Here is a 15,394-nt window from a genome sequence, read left to right on the forward strand (position 1 = left end):
CAGCAGAGATGAAATGAAAGCCTGCCTCTGTCTTTTTATGGAATTGAATTCCATACTGTGGTCACTCAACAACGGTGTAGTGGGTCTGTGTATTAGTCCATTTTCACACTTCCGATGAAGAGATTCCTAAGACTGGGAAGAAAAGGAGATTTAATTTGACTTACAGTTACACATGGCTCGGAGGCCTCACAATCATGGCAGAGGGCGAAAGGTACTTCTTACATGGTGGTGGCAAGAGAAAAATAAGAAAGAAGCAAAAGTGGAAACCCCTGATAAATCCATGAGATCTCGTGAGACTTATTCACTATCACGAGAATAGCACGGTAAAGACTGGCCCTGATGATTCAGATATCTCCCACTGGGCCCCTTCCACAACACAGGAAAATTCTGGGAGATACAATTCAAGTTGAGATTTGGGTGGGGACACAGCCAAACCATATCAGCCTGTCTTTTATTCATTTCTGTACTGTGCTGATACTGTGCTGATACACTTCTGCTACCACTTGTGACAGAAGTCCCACTACCATCCACATTTGGGTGCTTCACTAAAAGGACTCGGCAGACTTGACATATAGTTGAACTCATGACTGATACTTCTTATAGTCATTCAGCCAGGATACACAGCTGGGTCAGTAAGGGAAAAATACACATTAGCAGAGTCTGGAGGAATCCATGTATAGGCTTCCTGTGCTCCCCAACGGGCCATATAGACTGTACTCATTCCTTCCAGCAGTGAAATGCAGTAACGTGTATATATTCTTTCTCCTCAGAGAAGCCTTTTGAAACTCAGCCTGTTTTCACTGGGGGTTGGTCCCATAAGCACCCTATGCCTACCAAAAGTTTACACACTCCCAGAAGGAAAGAAAGCAGATGTTCACCACAAATCACAGTGTTTATGCAAACAGTCTAGGCAGGCTGGCATAGCAGGTGCAACCTTGTCTGTTAGTAATGGAGGGAACATTCTAAAAGTCAAGTTTCTGGATGCCAACCAAGGGGTAGCCCTGTAAGCTAGCCCTTTAAATGTATCAGGCCTGCTACGTTAACTCTTTCCTCCAGAATGAATCTCTAAATACTGTAGTGTTTTATGTGGCTATTTTGAACTTTACACAGATAGGATTGTTATGTACTTCTGCAGCTTGCTTTTTTTTCTGGTTAAAATAATTTATATTATTGTAGTTTATTTGGTCCACTGTTACATATGTACTATGATATATCTATACTATATTTATTCAATAAGTTTATTCAGTCTTCTATCCACATAGTTGTTTGCTGTTTAGAACGATATTGTTTCTGTGATAGGTTGTATGAAATTTCATCTTTGCTGAATAATGCCAAATTGTTTTCCAAAGAGCTATTACTTTAGAAATAAAATAAAAAGTAGTATAAAACTCTTAACAGCTGGTTTGTTGTTTTAGAATACTTGTTTTTCCCCCCATTTAAAAAACAAATATATTTCATCAGAATTGATAAGTTAATAAAATAGTTCTAATGTTGTATTTCTTCTGTGCTCAGTGCCAGAAATCACATCCAAAGTCAGTTCCAGTTTCTTCAAGGAAGAAAGAAGCCTCTCTGCAGGTTGTTGTAGAACCAAGTGAAGCCACCAACAGATCAGGTTAGTGGCATTCCATGGGCATTATTTGCTTGGATATATTTAAAAAGTGAGAAATGCTAATGGTGCATGTGTTGCTTTGAGTATGAAGGTCAGGGTCAGCCTAGACAGAATTGTGAATTGTGAAATGGATGAATTCGTTTTTGATTTCCTTACAGCTCCATGGTCAGTGCTCTTTTTCTCTCTTCTCCATTTCCTTTAGTCAGTGATATGTGCTACTACTTTTTAAAGTTTTATTTATTTTCATTTTTCAGATTAAAAGAGTGTTATGTTACTCCATTGAGTTAATAAAGGTTTAAAATAAGAATTTAGTCATTACTCCTATCATTCTGCTGAGGTAGCCTTTGAATCATTCTATACCTTAATTGGTGCCCATAAATGAAAGAAAAAAAAAAAAAAGCATATGTGTTTGTATGTGTCTGTGCCTGTAACTGCTTTCAGAAAAGGCTATTATAATTTCCTTTTACACTAATAGTGTAAGAGTACCTTTTACCTGATAGTCTATTTACTGTTCTACATTTTTGCCCATTCATTGATACTAAGCAATCTCATTTTGACTTTAGTGTCCGTTTCCATGATTGCCAGAGTTTGAGCACCTTATGTTTATTGGCTGTTGGATTTTAATTATTAAATGTGTGACTTTTATAGCTTTAAGTTTGTTGTAGTTTAAAGTTCTGTCTTATCCCAACTTAGATTTTTCATCTGAAAACCTTTTTTTTTTTTTAATAAAAAAAAAGAAAATTAAGTCTTTAACCATCTGGAATGTGTTTCAGTATATAACATGACAATCTTCTAAGCTTGTTTTCTTCTGGGTGGTCAGTTGTGTCAGATCTGTTTATTAAATTAAAAAAAAAATCCGTTCTCTTCTAAATGTACTACTTTTATTCTATATTAAATCTCACATAACATTCAACATACTTTTGAATTTTGATGTATTTGTTTTTTCCTGTGTCAACACAATACTCTTGTTACTAATAGTAGCTTTATAGTATGTCTTGATATAAAGATAAATACCTTCACTATTCCACTGCCATTCTGCAGCCTTTTTTCTTTCTATGAGCTTTTAGTTTTATCCAATTCCTAATAAACTTTTGGAATTCTAACTAGAATTGCATTTAATTTATGTAGTAATTTTGTGAGAATTCACATTTTTTATGTTATTTAAGTTTTTTACAAAATAAATTATGTTTGTTTCTTATAAAAATATTAATTTGGGGCCAGGAGTGGTTGCTCATGCCTGTAATCCCAGCACTTTGGGAGACTGAGGCAGGCGGATCAGTTGAGGTCAAAAGTTTGAGACCAGCGTGGCCAGTGTGGTAAAACTCCATCTCTGCTAAAACTACCAAAATTTGCCGGGCGTGGTGGCAAGTGCTTGTTATCCCAGCTACTCGGGAGACTGAGTCAGAAGAATCGCTTGAGCCTAGGAGGTGGAGGTTGCAGTGAATCCAAGATCGCGCCACTGCACTCCAGCCTGGGCGACAGAGTGAGACCCTGTCTCCAAAAAAAAAAAAATAATAATAGTAATAATCTGAAGGACACTGTCAAGAGTGTGAAAGGGCAACCAGACTAGGAGAAGATATTTGCAGATAATTTACCTAATAAGGATGATAGAGATTTATAATCAAAAAATATGAAGAACTTCTACAGCTCAACAACAGAAAAACCAAACAACCCAAATAAAAGATGAGCAAAGGACTTGAATAGACATTTCTCCAGAGAAGTTATGCAATTGGCCAATGAATATATGAAAGGATCCTTGAAATCTTTAGTCATTAGAGAATGCAAATCAAGACCCTAGGAAGATATCACTTTACACTCACTAGGTTAGCTATTATTTAAAACAAAAAAAGGAAAATAAGTGTTGAAGATATGGATAAATCAAAACCCTCATGCATCACTGGTGGGAATGTAAAATGGTGCAGCTACCGTGGAAAACAGTTTGATAGTTTCTCAAAAAGTTAAGCATAGAGCTACCATATGACCCAGTACTTCCCTCCTAGATATATACCCCAAAGAATTGAAAGCAGGGATGGAAACAGACATTTGTATGCTAATATTCCTAGCAGTATTATTCACAATACTCAAAAGGTGTAAACAAGCCAAGTGTCCGTCAACAGATGAATGGATAAACATCATTTGATGTATACATAGAATATTAGTCATTAAAAACAAAGTTCTGCTATGTAACATAGCATAGAAAAATCTTGAACACATTAAAACATGCAAACTGAAATAAACTAGACAAAAAAGGGCAAAAATTTTGTAGTTCCACTTACATGAGGTATTTATAATAGGTAAATTTAGAGATAAGAAGTAGAATAGAGGTTGCAGGGGATTAGGATAGTGGGTAATGATGTTTTGATGTTTGATGTGTACAGAATTTGTTTGAGATGATGAAAACGTTCTAGAAATGGTCTTGGTTGCACAGCCTTATGAATGTACTTAATGCCATTAACTTGTACACTCATAAATGATTAATATGTAAATTTCATGTTTTATCATAAAAAATGTTTTAATAAAGTCTGTCTCCTGGCTTCCCATTCTCCCCTCCCTCATGGTATTGGGTCTTTGACTTTCTCGTTAAGGTTAATCCTAACTATACTATAATTTTTGTACTATTCTGTACATTTTTTTAAATTACGAGGCTAATTTTTATATCAAGAAAATTTTAATTCAGCACTTACGAAGGTTTTTAAAAAAATTAATTCTAGACCTTTAAAAATTTGAATCTTTTAGTGTTCTTTAAGCTACATAACCATGTCATCAGCTAAAGAGAGGTTTTATTTGTTATATTTAATCTGATTATTTCAGTCTGCTTGCCTTTGATAGAATCTCTGAGTCAACGTTGTTTAATAATGATGATATTAGATACCCATGTCTGTTCTATGATTTTAACTGAAATTAGTACAGTGCCACTTAAAATAATAATTGTGGGTAGTTTGGGGTAAATTTAGTTTATGTCTTTAATTTCTTTTTCTTACCGTTATTAGCTAGCACTTCAGTGTTGTGTTAAGTATCAGTGATGTGTCCAAGCACCGTGGCGTAGACCTATAGTTCCAGCACTTTGGGAGTCTGAGGTGGGAGAATCGCTTGAGGCCAGATGTTTGAGACCGGCCTAGGCAATGTAGTGAGAACTTGTCTCTACAAAAAACACAGAAATTTAGCCTGTGCAGTGGCAGGTACCTGTAGCCCTGCCTACTTGGGAGACTGAGGTGGGAGAGTCACTTGAGCCCAAAAGGTTGAGACTGCAGTGAGCTGTGCTAGTCCCACCACACTCCAGCCTGGGTTCAGAGTCAGACCCTGTCTCAAAAAACAACAAAAACAAACAAACACAAAAAAACGACGGGGTGAAAATTCTAGCCTTGTTCCTGCTCTTAGAAAGCATTCGATCTTTCACATTAAGTATATGATGTTAGCTGTAAGTTTTTAGTAGATGTTTTTCATAGGGTTGGGAAATTTTTTCCTACCAGTATGCTGAGAATTTTAATCATGGATAATGTAGATTTTGTCAAATGCATCTTTTGCATAAATCCATATGATCATATGATTTTTCTTCTTTAATCTGTTAATATGATGGCTTATACAGATTGATTTTTTGAAAGTTTAACCAGCCTTGCATAAAATTTCCATGTGGTCATGATGTATTATTGATTTGAGCTCTTTTTCCCTTTTCAAATGTATTCATTTGGCATAAATTTCCCCCTCGGCACTGTTGTAGCTGCATTCCACAGGTTTTGTGTCTTGTATTTTCTGTTCATTTCACTTATTTTGGTGTATTTTTAAATATCTTTTCAGACTTTAGCCTATTGGTTATTTAGAAGTGTGTTAATTTTTCAGTGTTTGGTAATTTCTTTTACGTATTAATTTCTGATCTTGATTCTTTTATGAAAGGTATGCACTGTGTAATTTCAGTTCTTTTACATTTATGAAGATTTGTTTTGTGACCCAAGATACTGCCTGTCTTTATGAATGATTCATGGGCATTAAAAAAAAATGTTTTCTGTTGTTGGGTGTAGTTATCTATAAATGTCAGTTATTGTGCATTATTACTATTTTTTATACATTGTTGAATGTGACTTACTAAAATTTTGAGGATTTTTGTATTTAAGTAAGGAGAGAATGGTTTATATATTTTTCAATGCTGTGTTTGTATGGTTTTGGTATCAAGGTAATATTTGCCTTATTAAATGAGTTGGAAATTATTCCCTTTTCTAATTTCTGGAAGGGACTGTGTAAAATTGGTGTTAATTCTTTAACTATTTGATGTAACAGTCTCCAGTGAAATCCTCTGGTCCAGGAGATTTTTTTTTTCAAGAACTTTAAATAACAAAATTAATTCTTGAATAGTTATAAGACTATTTAGATTATCATTTTTGTTGTGACCAAATTTTAGTAGTTTGTGTTTCTGAGATATCGATCCATTTTTTCTAATCATCTGTCAAGTTTGTAAGCATGAAATTGTTCATAGCATTACCCTATTTTTTTTTTTGAGTTTTTTTTTTAATATGTATTTTTTTACTTTAAGTTCTGGGATACATGTGCTAAACATGCAGGTTTGTTACATAGGTATACATGTGCCATAGTGGTTTGCTGCACCTATCAACCCATCATCTAGGTTTTAAACCTAGGTATTTGTCCTAATGCTTTCCCTTCCCTTTTCCCCCTCCCCCGACAGGCCCCGGTGTGTGATGTTCCCCTCCCTGTGTCCATATGTTCTCATTGTTCTACTCCTGCTTATGAGTGAGAACATGCGGTGTTTGGTTTTCTGTTCCTGTGTTAGTTTGCTGAGGATGATGGTTTCCAGCTTCATCCATATCCTTGCAAAGGACATGAACATTCTTTTTTATGGCTGCTTAGTATTCCATGGTGTATATGTGTCAGATTTCCTTTATCCAGTCTATCATTGATGGGCATTTGGGTTGGTTCCAAGTCTTTGCTATTGTAAATAGTGCTGCAGTAAACATACATGTGCATGTCTCTTCATAGTAGAATGATTTATAATCCTTTGGGTATATACCCAGTGATGGGATTGCTGGGTCGAATGGTATTTCTGGTTCTAGATCCTTGAGGAATTGCCACACTGTCTTCCACAATAGTTGAACTAATTTACACTCCCACCAACAGTGTAAAAGTGTTCCTATTTCTCCACATCCTTGCCAGCATCTGTTGTTTCTTGTCTTTTTAATGATCACTATTCTAACTGGTGTGAGATGGTATCACATTGTGGTTTTGATTTGCATTTCTCTAATGACCAATGATGATGAGCTTTTTTTTATTATGTTTGTTGACCATGTAAACATCTTCTTCTGAGAAGTGTCTGTTTATATCCTTTGCCCACTTTTTGACGGGATTGTTTGTTTTTGTTTTTCTCGTAAATTTGTTTAAGTGTATTGTAGAATCTGGATATTAGACCTTCGTTAGATGGAGAGGTTGCAAAAATATTCTCCCATTCTGTAGGATGCCTGTTCACTCTTGCTGAGCAGAAGCTCTTTAGTGTAATTAGATCCCGTTTGTCAATTTTGGCTTTTGTTGCAATTGCTTTTAGTGTTTTAGTAATGAAGTCTTTGCCCATGCCTATGTCCTGAATGGTATTGCCTACGTTTTCTTCTAGAGTTTTTATGATGTTAGGCCTTACATGTAAGTCTTTAATCCATCTTGAGTTAATTTTTGTATAAGGTGTAAGAAAGGGCTCCAGTTTCAGTTTTCTGCATATGGCTAGCCAGTTTTCCCAGCACCATTTGTTAAATGTTAATTGTTAAAAGCAATTTTTTTGTAATTTTAGCAGAGATGGAGTTTTATTCTAACTAGAATTCCATTTAATTTATGTAGTAATTTTGTGAGAATTCACATTTTTTATGTTATTTAAGTTATTAAATTATTATTATTTGAGACGGAGTCTCCCTCTGTCGCCTGGGCTGGAGTGCAGTGTCGCGATCTCGGCGATCTCGGCTCACTGCAAGCTCTGCCTCCGGGGTTCACGCCGTTCTCCTGCCTCGGCCTCCCCAGTTGCTGGGACTACAGGCGCCCGCCAACGCCTTCAGCTAATTTTTTGTATTTTTTAGTAGAGACAGGGTTTCACCGTGGTCTGGATATCCTGACCTCGTGAACTGCCCGTCTTGTCCTCCCAAAGTGCTGGGATTATAGGCGTGAGCCACCGCGTCTGGCCGTGTGGTGTTATTTCTGAGGCCTCTCTTCTGTTCCATTGGTCTGTATATCTGTTTTGGTACCAGTACCAAGCTATTTTGGTTACTGTAGCCTTATAGTATAGTTTGAAGCCAGGTAGCGTGATGCCTTCCACTTTGTTCTTTTTTTTTTTTTATTTTTTTTGAGACAGAGCCTCGCTCTGTTGCCGGGGCTGGAGTGCAGTGGCTGGATCTCAGCTCACTGCAAGCTCCGCCTCCCGGGTTCCCGCCATTCTCCTGCCTCAGCCTCCCGAGTAGCTGGAACTACAGGCGCCCGCCACCTCGCCGGGCTAGCTTTTTGCATTTTTTAGTAGAGACGGGGTTTCACCGTGTTAGCCAGGATGGTCTGGAACTCCTGACCTCGTGATCCATCCGTCTTGGCCTCCCAAAGTGCTGGGATTACAGGCTTGGACCACTGCGCCCAGCCCCTCTTTCTTAGTTTTATGAGTTTTATTTTCAATGATAGTTAAGTGTTCAGAGTAATAGCAGTGGTGTTTTGTTCTATTTCATTTTCTGATGCTGTTAGGATTCTAGCTCAGTTCCTGTTGGTGCTGTCTGGGGTGGGTGGAAGATGCCTTTTGATGTCTTTGTTCACCTGTGTGGGGTTCTAGTTAGAAGCTGCTGGACCTGGTTTCCTTGTATCATTGGGTGGAAGACAGGGGGACGCTGGCCTCTCTTACCCTATTCTTGCCTCAGATTAGACTGTCTGCTGGTGCCCTGGCTGTAAAGTAGGGACTAGGATGGCCTGGGTGTCAATTCTATCAGTGGATCAAAATGTTGCCTTGGGCTGTGAAGATCAGGGGTTTCACTACTCTACAGCTTCATGTCCCACATAACATTCAGCCTCCCGAGTAGCTGGGACTGCAGGTGCCCGCCACCTCGCCCGGCTAGTTTTTCGTATTTTTTAGTAGAGACGGGGTTTCACTGTGTTAGCCAGGATGGTCTGGATCTCCTGACCTCGTGATCCGCCCATCTCGGCCTCCCAAAGTGCTGGGATTACAGGCTTGAGCCACCGCACCTGGCCCTTAAGTACTTTTTTAATTCATAGACCTTTGATTCTAATCTTAATGACTTTTGAGTTTTCTGAAAACTATTTCTGATTAAATTATTGCAGAATTGTAAAAAGCCTGCTTGATTCTCTTATTTTTTTAATTGACAAGTATCTTTATGTAATTTTCTTCTAGTTCAGGCCCATGAAGTTCGTCAGAAAATTCTGGCAACTGATGTTAGTTCCAAAAATACGTCTGACTCGAAAAAAATGTCAAGTAGAAACATAAATGATTATCACAGTGATGCTGGTGAAGAATTTTACTTATCTGTTGGCTCACCTTCTGTTCTTTTGGATGCAAAAACATCTGTATCGCAAAATGTTATTCCATCTAGTGCCCAAAAGAGAGAGATTTACACTTTTGAAAATTCAGTAAATATGCTGCCTTCAAGTACAGAGGTTTCACTTAAAACCAAAAAAAGGTAACATTTTATGTAAATAATGTTAATTGCACTTTAAAAATTTTACTTTTTGTATTAAAAATGGTAATTCAATCTTGTTATTTTACAGTAAGGAAGGAGGAATATTAACATGTTATGAGAAAGTATACATTTAGCATATATACAGTTGATGATAATTAAGGAAGGCCTTAAAGTGTACTTCAGAGAAGTTTAGAGGTTAACTTTTCTATAGTCTGGAAAAATGTGTTTTCTCTCTGATAGTATTTGATAGCTTCCTAAGAGAAACAATTTGTATTTTCTCAATATTTTTTGTAATTGCGAGTGTAAATATGTGTCAGGTCACTTCTAGGGAAGCAGTGCATAAGTATTATTGAGGATGCTATGCTTTGTGGACTGCTGGTTTCTCTTCTTGGCCTTACCTTTGGCCTTTAGGAAGCAAAGTAGATTATTCAAGGTCTTTTGCATTTGGAGATCTCTGTAATGAGTGTAATTTCTATGTAGAGTATTGTGTGATTACTGGAGCCAAGGAGTTAAGTATATTCTAAGACTTTGATATTCAAAGTTTGGTCTGTCTCAGTGCTCTAAGATTGCCCTGAGAACCATTGCCTAGCTATACATTTCATTGATGTATGCTTTAACCATTATTTTCTCTCTCATGTTTTTCTGTTGGTAAATACAAAAGTTAATCTTCCTGAGCAGTTTATCTTGTGTATTTGGAATGCACAAATCAGCATTTATGTGTTAAATAAATGCCTAGTACAGAATTTTAAATTGGTCTGTATTATCTCTGTAAAGTAGTTCAGGAAGACTCATAAGAAACGTTATGGGAGCATTCAACTTACCCTCCTTTTAACCTTTTAGGTTAAACTTTGAAGATAAAGTTATGTTAAAGAAAATAGAAATAGATAATAAAGTATCAGATGAAGAGTGTAAAACATCAGAAGGACAAGAAAGAAAACCATCAGGATCATCTCAGAATATAACACGAGATTCAGAATATGAAATTCAACGAAAAGCTAAAAAAAGTTTTTCAACATTGTTTTTAGAAACAGTAAAACGAAAAAGTAAATCCAGGTGAGTTATTAGGAAACTTCCCTTTGAGGCATTTTTTTTTTTTTATATTCTATGAACCATATATGAGGATTCCTAATGCTATTTAGAAATAAGTAATTTAATTAACAAATATTTGAGTTGAAATTTTTGTCTGACTTGTAAGGAGAGATGGTTTTTTACCAGTCAATGAGTCACTACCAAAGCCATTTTTTAATAGATACTAAATTAGACTTGAAAGAAAACAGGTTCATTCAGTTTTCATTGCCTTCTAGTTTGTCTGTGTGATATCAAAGAATGAAGTCAATGTGTATTTATGTATGTATGTATGTATTTGTTTTGAGACAAGGTCTTTCTCTGTCATCCAGGCTGGAGTGCAGTGACACAATCTCGGCTCATTGCAACTTCCGCCTCCTGGATTCAAGTGATTCTCCTGCTCAACCTCCCGAATAGCTGGGATCACAGGCACCTGCCACCACACCTGTCTAGTTTTTCTATTTTTAGTAGAGATGGAATATCCCCATGTTGATAAGGCTGGTCTTGAACTCCTGACCTCAGGTGATCCACCCGCCACGGCCTCCCAAAGTGCTGGAATTACAGACGTGAGCCACCACACCTGACCAGCAATGCTATATTTAGACATTGTTATATTAGGCTGCCCTTATGTCACTATCATAGGTATCAGAGTGCTAGTGAACATACTAGGCAGTTTTTATTGCTGTATGCGGTGGCTCACGCCTGTAATCCTAGCACTTTGATAGGCCGAGGCGGGCAGATCACTTGAGATCAGGGGTTCAGGACTAGCCTGACCAACATGGTGAAACCCCATTTCTACTAAAAATAAAAAAAAATTAGCCGGGCTTGGTGGCACATGCCTGTAATCCCAGCTGTTCGGGAGGCTGAGGTAAGAGAGTCACTTGAACCTGGGAGGTGGAGGTTGCAGTGAGTCGAGACTGCGCCACTGCACTCTAGCCTGGGTGACATAGTGAGACTTTGTCTCAAAAATAAAAAGGAAGTTTTTATAAAAACATGTTAAATGAATGAATGAAATTCCCCTTTGGTTCAGTCTGCTTCCTCTTCCTGTAGTTGATTAATTATTTTTATGTATCTATTTTAAACTTCATATGGATATTGTCACCACCATCTGAAACAAATGCGTTATACTTGTGGGCTAATTATATTATGTCTGAGAAATTATTTTTAATGTTCTTTTTGATGTTCTAGTGAGTAAAGTTAATTTTATGTTTAATTGTTGTAGTCATATATAACTATTCATTATTCCCAGTGCTTTCTAGCCTCATTGCTTCCACTTATGCTCTTCCTTTTGATTGTCTTTCTTGCATTTCCTTGTGACCAAATCTTACAAATCCTTCAACATCCAGCCTAAATGCTACAAAACCTTTCATGGTTTTTCTAGCTAATTAGAAGCTATCTTTCCCTATTCTAAACTTTCATAGTGTCAAGGTTGTTTCCTAAGGATATCATCTCTGTTAAACATACATTCATTATAGTATTTGTATTGACTTTGTTCTTTATTAGTTTTTATAGAGTAATTATATAAATTTGTGAAATGCTACCGTTAGAGTATATTTCTTAGAGTATTTACTATTTTACATTATAAGATTTGTCAGGAGTTTGCAATTAGAGGAATAAAGGCGTTTTCATTTCTGATTCCTTTTGTATGTTCTAATTAAAAGAGAAAAACATAATCTAATTTTTGCATTCTGTCTTTGTTTCTGTTATGGCTAAACACAGCTAACTGAGCCTTATCCAAGTGAAAAAGTGGAAACGAGTGCGTATGCCAGCTTTGGAGTTTGGATGTTTACCTTGTTTTTTATTTTGTGTATCTCACTGCAATATGTGGTGTGCTCAAAGCTATTAAAACAATCAGGGAAATGTAAAGTTAGTCTATCAGATTACCATCTTTGGAATAATTCCTTCCTTCTCTGGGAAACTTTTCCGACTAATTGGAGGAGGTACTCTGTAATTTCAATGCACTAGTCTTAATTTATTCAACACCTCATTAAATGCCTGAATCTCTTTGTATGTACTTAACATGTACATGCTTTTATGAAAATTTAAGAGTTAATGTTGATGTTCGATTATGAGCCATAAGATAGTAGCTGAAATTGTCTGTCTTGCTCTTTATCCTTTTCCAACACTGGGTGTGGGAAACAACAATAATATTCATCATATAGGCTTTCTGCCTTTTAGTAAAATATGTAGTTTGGGCTAGGACTATGGAGAAAGGTCTAGAGTTGGGAAACATTGACTACATTATTTATGACATCTATAGCATTGTACGCTTTGTGATAAGACTTGCCTTTTATTTTTTCCTGTTTCTGTGGCACTAGATTTCTTTTGTGCTTGTGCTACCTCTCTAGATGCGCTCCATTTATTTCTATACCATGATTATAATATGGAAATATATATGAAATATCCAAACGAAATGCATTTTTACACATATGCTGTCATATAACAAGTTACTACACACTTAGTGGCTTAAAACAACATTTATTATTTTATAGTTCTGTGAGTCTACAATTTATAGTCCTATAGTAATATTAGTAATTTTTAATTCATTCAACCATCTCTGTATTTGGTGTTGCTATGTATGAAGAACTGTGGAATGTAAAAAAAGATAGGAAGAAATTTTCCCCAATCTCTCTCCCCTTTTTTTTTTGTCTGAGATGGAGTTTTGCTCAGTCACCCAGGCTGGAGTGCAGTGGCACGATCTTGGCTCACTGCAACATCTCCCTCCTGGGTTCAAGCGATTCTTCCACCTCAGCCTCCCAAGTAGCTGGGAATACAGGCACCCGCCATCATGCCTGGCTAATTTTTGTATTTTTAGTAGAGACAGGGTTTCACCATGTTGGCCAGGCTGGTCTTAAACTCCTGACCTCAGGTAATCCACCCGCCTTGGCCTCCCAAGGTGCTGGTATTACAGACGTGAGCCACCGTGCCTGGCCTCCCCAATCTCTCATAATTTAGTAGTAGTCCAAGTCAAATATTAGACTTGGAGTATTGTCAGAAATAATCTTGTTGACTCATTTGAATGTGAAGAAGTTCAGACCCCAAAAGGTATATATACAAATATGTAATTTAATATAAGATTATATATAATAGTGGCATTCATTTTGGATTGTGAGTCAATGTATCTGGGTTATAATTATATCTCTTTGGGCTTCAGTTTTAGTATATATAATGGGTGGGGGGGTGGGATCAAATTAGTTGATGTCTAGATTTCTAGCTCTAAATTTTTGTGATGTCATTACTATTATAAATGAGGGTGAACAGGCATAGAAATGTAAAAGGAGGGAAAGATTTGTAAGATTAAGTGTAAATTGAGGAGATGCATAAACTGTTTAAAAGGTATTTAGAATTTATTTCCTAGATGATTTTCTTTACTAAACAAATATAAAAGCTTTTTTTTTGAACTGTTAAAAGGATCACCCTGTTTCAGTCCCGTTGTTAGGCATGCGGCAACTGCTCCACCTCATTCGTGTCCTCCCGATGATAAGAAGGTGATAGAGGATGAATTTATAATTGATGAATCAGATCAAAGTTTTGCCAGTAGATCTTGGATTACAATACCAAGAAAGGCAAGGCCTCTGAAACAATGCCCGATATCTCCAGCTGAGAGCACTGCACTGCTTCAAAATAGAAAGTCAAGAGAAAGGCGTCATAATATATTACCTAAGACTTTGGCAAATGGCAAACATTCTCATGAACCTCACCCAGTAGAAGCATCTCAGTCCTCTGATAAAACAGTACTGGATACAAGTTATGCTTTGACAGGTGAAACGGAAAATGATTGTAGATCTATAAAATATGAAATGTGTTCCAAGGATGCAGAAAAATCATCTAGAAGCAAAAGGACTGTAAAACAGAAACAGAGAAGAAAATTTAAGGCTAAACCAGCTGAAGAACAGCTTGATGTGGGACAGTCTAAAGATGAAAACATACGTATGTCACATAGTACCCAAGACAAATTTCAAAGAAATACAGACAGAAATATGGAAGAGCGTGAAGAGATAGGAAATGATTGTGTTTCCAAAAAACAGATGTCACCTGTGGGTAAGTGTTTATATTAAATATAACTGTGATCATTATTCTAACCATTTTATGTTTTTTTTGTTTTTTTTTTTTTTTGAGACAGAGTCTCGCTCTGTCGCTCAGGCTGGAGTTTATCTTATGAGATGGCAGTATACATAGAGGGCAAAGTGAAAAGGAAAGGCTAGTGAACAAATTAGTATCAGAACATGACTAAGACAAATGATAAATTCTTTAGAAAATAAAAATGTTAAAAAAATCCTAGGGTACTGTGGGACTATTTTTTATAGAGATAAAAATCCATTCTCTTCCATCATTCACTCATTTATCTAACAGTTGTTGAATGCCATACACTGCGTTAGGCACTGTAATCACAAAAATTACTAACCCGTTATTTCTACTGTTAAGAAGATCATTCTGGTGGGTTCTGTAGAACAATAGATAATATACATACACGCATAGGATTAAAAGGGAGGGTACAAAATTTTGATTTATCCATAATTTCTTAGGAAAAGACATATGAAGGAAGTACACTTGAAGGATGCTCTCTATAATTGTCAATATTAAACATTTACTGAGTATCTGCTATGTTCTACACACTAATTTTTACATATATTCTGTATTTAGATTGGTTAGTGAATATAATGCTGTCATTAATTACCATGCCAGTTGTATTAATTTTCTCTTGCTGTCATATGACAAGTTACTATACACTTATTGACTTAAAACAACAAACATTGATTATCTTATAGTTCTGTGGATCAGATGTCCCACTGGGATAAAATCAAGGTATTGGTAGGGTTTTCTTTCTTTCTAATGATTCTGGGAGAAAATCTGTTTCTTTGCCTTTTCTAGCCTCTGGAAACTACCTGTATTCCTTGACTCATGGTCCTCCTCCACCATCTGTAAAACTAGCAATACCAGCCTTCTCATGTTTTGAATTTATCTTGCCTCTTCTTCCATCATTTCATCTCTCTGACCACAGCTTTTAAAGGAAACATAATTAGATTTTGTCAGCCTGGATGATGCAAAATAATGCCTCTATTTCAGA

The 15,394-nt window shown here is 36.5% G+C and overlaps 1 protein-coding gene across 2 annotated transcripts in view; it reads left to right on the forward strand.

The window, feature by feature from the left end:
- Nucleotides 1-15,394, forward strand: part of CENPC (centromere protein C) — a 68,996-nt gene that overhangs the window by 10,856 nt on the left and 42,746 nt on the right. For both annotated transcript variants that reach the window (XR_002735648.1, XM_023232146.1), the window contains exons 5-8: nt 1,513-1,612; nt 8,976-9,261; nt 10,102-10,314; nt 13,754-14,367. Coding sequence is in view for 1 of the 2 variants with exons in the window: in XM_023232146.1 (XP_023087914.1) it covers nt 1,513-1,612; nt 8,976-9,261; nt 10,102-10,314; nt 13,754-14,367 (1,213 nt within the window). In the remaining variant the exon portion in view is untranslated. The remainder of the gene's footprint in view (nt 1-1,512; nt 1,613-8,975; nt 9,262-10,101; nt 10,315-13,753; nt 14,368-15,394) is intronic.

Source organism: Piliocolobus tephrosceles, chromosome 3 (assembly GCF_002776525.5).
Source record: "Piliocolobus tephrosceles isolate RC106 chromosome 3, ASM277652v3, whole genome shotgun sequence".
NCBI classification, from domain to species: domain Eukaryota; kingdom Metazoa; phylum Chordata; class Mammalia; order Primates; family Cercopithecidae; genus Piliocolobus; species Piliocolobus tephrosceles.